Below are 4,195 nucleotides of genomic sequence, written 5' to 3'. Positions count from 1 at the left end.
GTGAAATTTAATTTCGCTTTGCCAATTTTTAAGGGGAGATGTTTCACGGGAAGGACCCAGACCCAATGCATTATCGTAGTAAGTAGACCGGTAGGCAGACGCGCAGACCCCCCGAAGAGCCTGAGCGATATGAAGCAATTCGAGCTCCCTGTTGTGGGTCTAGTTAAGGGAAGGATTGGGGTCCATCTGACACCTTGTATTTCTGTAAAATCGATAGAATATGAGGGGGGAAAAGAAACAGATTCCAATGTAGTTAAAAGACTAGTTTAATCCGATGAAATGGGATATCACAATCAGTACAACTCTACGTAACACTTCAAGACAAGAGCCTGTAGAATGCCAATCACTAATTACATAGATGGCAAATATTGGGATAAGGTTTGAGGAGCATCTATACAATACACACCAAAGTACAAATTAAGCAGGTCATTTCAAAAAGGGAAGTAACTCAATCACAGAGCTCCTGTTTACAACAAATTTACCTTCAACAAATAAACATAAGTAGGTAGATAGTATATCAAAAGAGAATTTTATTACAGTGTCCCTACTTATTTGAATAACTTAATAAGAGACACTTGAAAGGAAATTTTTTTTTTACAACAGATATGAGTTGATTTCTCTACCTTTAGGCTTTGCTTAAAAGATACGTACATGTGGAATGATTAGACCGTAACTGACATTAAAATAACTAGGTTCACTCTTTTGCCTAAAGAACAACAACAAAAATCTACCTACATTAATGGAAAACAATTCTGCAAGGCACGGATTGGGCATTGCACATACATTGCTTTAAAAGACCTGAGATGAGGAAGTTCAATAAAAAGGTATCAAGAAGAATGTACTCTACATTTTCTACACATATCTCTCCATAAAAATTTTATTTATAAAATACAAAACCACACAGTTTTAAAGATCTGCTGTCTAGTTACTTTCCTACATTCATGAGGAAAATATTTCCATAGGACATCAGTTGCACTTGCTTAGTGTAACTATGCCAACAGTGTAAAAAAGAGTAATTCAATCACAGCATTTAAGTCACAGTTAAATTACATCTATGAACATAAAGGATTAAATAACATAAAATATAATGCTCAAGTCATAATACTCAAACTCTCTATTAAAAAGAACTAATTAGCTCTTTAATCATGTAACTAAAAGTAGAGGTATACCCCTGATACTGTTCATTAGAAATATTTTTAACATATTACTGTAAACGGTAATATTCTCGATTCTTTTATAAAATTCAAGCATTAAAAAATTACAATTCTGGTCAATTGAGGCTCAAGAATGGGGATATTCATTGCTCAAACATAGCACTGCTCAAAATCCTGTTGTCACAAAACACAGAAATTTAGAACATGACTAATTTACTTGTATCTCAAATGTACAAAAATATTTCAATTTAGTCCGCAATTAACACAATTTAATGTATCACAGAATGCCTTGTTTATATGCTGTTTGAAAACAGGTGTTACAAAATAACATCAACATTGGTCGAGAAACAACCAACATAAAAAGCAGCTGCAATCATGAAATATTACAAAGGAATTCAAACATTCCTTACTTTTTCTCAGTACTCTGGGGGTAAGATGGAGCAGGGTACATTTTTTCCGCATCTGGTGACAAATCTGTGAAGTCAACGAGGATATCTACCTCTGGTGTTGTTACTTCTCTGGAGACTGGACTGAGAGCAGAAGATGTTTCATTGTGACTTGTTACTGAACTAGTGCCACTTATAGAACCACTTTCTTGACTGTCCCCAAAGCTGCTGTAATTTTGATATGGAGTAAGTGCGTTGAGTCTTCCTGGAGCACTCTGATAAACAACATTTTCTGTTGCTTCTGGAGCATAGTCTACTTCCACAGGCATCAAAAGTCGAGTACCCTCACTTGGTGACTTGTACATTCCTCTTCCTCGAATATGACGGCTAAGGCTGCTCCCTGTAGGAATAAGCAAATGCACAATGAAAACCGATAGAATGTTGATCACAACTGAAAAATTACTAAAGTATGTGTCATTATGCACTTTAAAAAGGGATCAATCAATTTGAAATAAATAAATGTGGAAATAAAGCATAAAAAGCATGCCATGTCAAGCTTCAGAACAAAATTTAGACAGTAGTCAGATTAATAAATAGATAATTTAAAAAAAGTAGTTCTATGTAACTGTTATAGGCAAGCTGGGTAAGACTGTTAGCACATGATGTGAAGTAAAAATATTGACAGGAAATAACTTAAGGTGAAACAAATGGTGGATGAGTGAGTGGGTGAATGAGGAGTGAGAGCATGAGTTCCAGAGTGATTAAATTTGATCTTTCCCGCAACCATACCCTTCATCATCAGAGAGGGGATTCAAAGGGGCCAGCAGGAGGTATGACCGTTCATCTGCACTTGAAGATTCTTGCTTGTAGAAACCTCGAACACCAATATGCCGCCCCAAGGTTTGACCTGAATGTGAGCAGGGTGAGAGAGGGGGCAGTGCAAGCAAGAAGAAAGCATTAGCAAAATTAGCTGTGGTCAAGACTGGCTTGTGTTTTCGGTCCGCTACATAATAAAAATTCTTAAAATTACAATGCAACTGTACTTAATTCATGCATTTTGGAAAGAAGAGGAAAAATTCCTACACCAAAAAATATTTAGTCTACAATTATGACATGCTTTTGAAGCAAGTCTCTGTTATGTGTTATCAGCAAAACAAGTATAAGGAAAAAAACACCACTAATCGACCAAGCACAAAAATGAAACCAACTACAAATTTGATTTATTGCCACTTACCAACAACACCAATGTGTTCCTTTACATCTGAATGAACATCAGACAAATCCCACATAGCTAAGAAAGCATCACAGCATGACTTGTGCTCAGCAGCATCATTCACATAAGGTTTGTATGAAAAACTGTAATGGTGAGCAACTGCTGCTAGGAACATTTCAATACAGATTAAAAAGTCCTGTAACGAAGATTTTCATTACTTTAGAGCACCAAACGTGACACAACCCTTGCAATAGTACAAATTGAACTGAAACTTATAACTAACCTGTAGCCGGGAAGATATGTCTTTCACGTCAGATTGATCTTCTGTGCCAAAAACTGACGATATGACACCTGTGTATACCAACAGAGATATAATGACTCCTTGGCTGAAAATGATTCAAAGAATAACAATTACTAAACATCATTAATAAAAACAAAAACAAATTAATGAAAACAGTTATTCTTGAATTTAAACTTACAAAAAGGAGAAGAACACAACAGCTTTTATACACAGAAATTTTCCTATGGGCTTCATAGGCGATAATTCCTCTTTGTTGGCTTTGTAAAATAAAACCAAACAGTACATGGCTATAAACTGAGAAAAGTTATTTACTGCTATCATGTAGGGGAATGCTGAGTTTCCTTTAAATTCGCCTTCTTTGTAAACATCAGCAAGTTCACAGATACTAAAGGAGAGTATAAAAAATAAGAGTAAGATTGTTAAATTAAGAGTATAGTAGTTCATTGTCAGCATGGTCAGAGCAACACTTACAAAGAAATAGCAGTGGTCACAGGACGCACAACTGCGTACTGTAGAATTCCATGCTTACAATTGTGTACTAGCTCCCTGATAACATTAAACCACATGTTTAGGAAAATAATAATCTAACAATAAATGAGTTTCACAGGAGAGTATTATACCTGCCCATTTCCCAGGTAGGAAGGCAACACAGCGGAAAGAAGTGTTTTGTTTGTGGTTTCAGTTCCAGGTTTGACACAAAATTAACTTCCTCCTCATTTAAGTAATTGAAAAGAAACTTCATAAAATTGTAAATCACATAAGCTTCATAGCACTCTCGTAAACTATCAAAATATATTGACTGTGCTGGTATAATCATGCCAAGCCACTGTAAAACAATTTGTCATCATCGCTAATGTGGTTAAGTAAGAACTTAAAGATTAATAAAACATGTCTTCACAGTCTAAATAACCAAAATATGTAAAAAAAACTTACAGCATTTGTAGCATATAATGGTACCATCCAAAGTATTCTGTAACAAAACAAAAAAGGAGTAATGAGACATTAACATTTTATAATGTAAGTCCTTCATAATACTCAGTAAAAGTAAAGTTGACCAATTTTTGTGTGTAGTAAGCACATGAGAAACTATCAAACGTAGCTCAAAGTTACAAGTTTGATTCCGTTATATATACTTTAAAGA

The 4,195-nt window shown here is 35.0% G+C and overlaps 1 protein-coding gene across 2 annotated transcripts in view; it reads right to left on the bottom strand.

Moving 5' to 3' along the window:
- Positions 1–248: 248 nt before the first annotated feature.
- LOC113213020 (transmembrane protein 184C) overlaps positions 249–4,195 on the bottom strand; it is a 9,469-nt gene continuing 5,522 nt past the window's right edge. Inside the window, exons 2-9 of one of the 2 annotated variants that reach the window (XM_026431927.2) lie at positions 3,988–4,024; positions 3,675–3,880; positions 3,526–3,600; positions 3,233–3,439; positions 3,037–3,139; positions 2,775–2,949; positions 2,330–2,447; positions 1,781–1,940 (exon numbers count right to left, since the gene is read on the bottom strand). In XM_026431927.2, coding sequence (XP_026287712.2) covers positions 1,928–1,940; positions 2,330–2,447; positions 2,775–2,949; positions 3,037–3,139; positions 3,233–3,439; positions 3,526–3,600; positions 3,675–3,880; positions 3,988–4,024 — 934 coding nt within the window. In that variant the 3' untranslated portion in view covers positions 1,781–1,927. Of the gene's footprint in view, positions 1,941–2,329; positions 2,448–2,774; positions 2,950–3,036; positions 3,140–3,232; positions 3,440–3,525; positions 3,601–3,674; positions 3,881–3,987; positions 4,025–4,195 lie in introns of both variants that reach the window. The other variant, XM_026431926.2, reaches the window with a different exon arrangement.

The sequence above is a fragment of the Frankliniella occidentalis genome, unplaced genomic scaffold (genome assembly GCF_000697945.3).
Source record: "Frankliniella occidentalis isolate FOCC.00 unplaced genomic scaffold, Focc_3.1 Scaffold39, whole genome shotgun sequence".
Taxonomy (NCBI): Eukaryota; Metazoa; Arthropoda; class Insecta; order Thysanoptera; family Thripidae; genus Frankliniella; species Frankliniella occidentalis.
The sequence above is the reverse complement of the archived record's forward strand: the minus strand, read 5'-3'. Positions and strand labels throughout refer to the sequence as shown.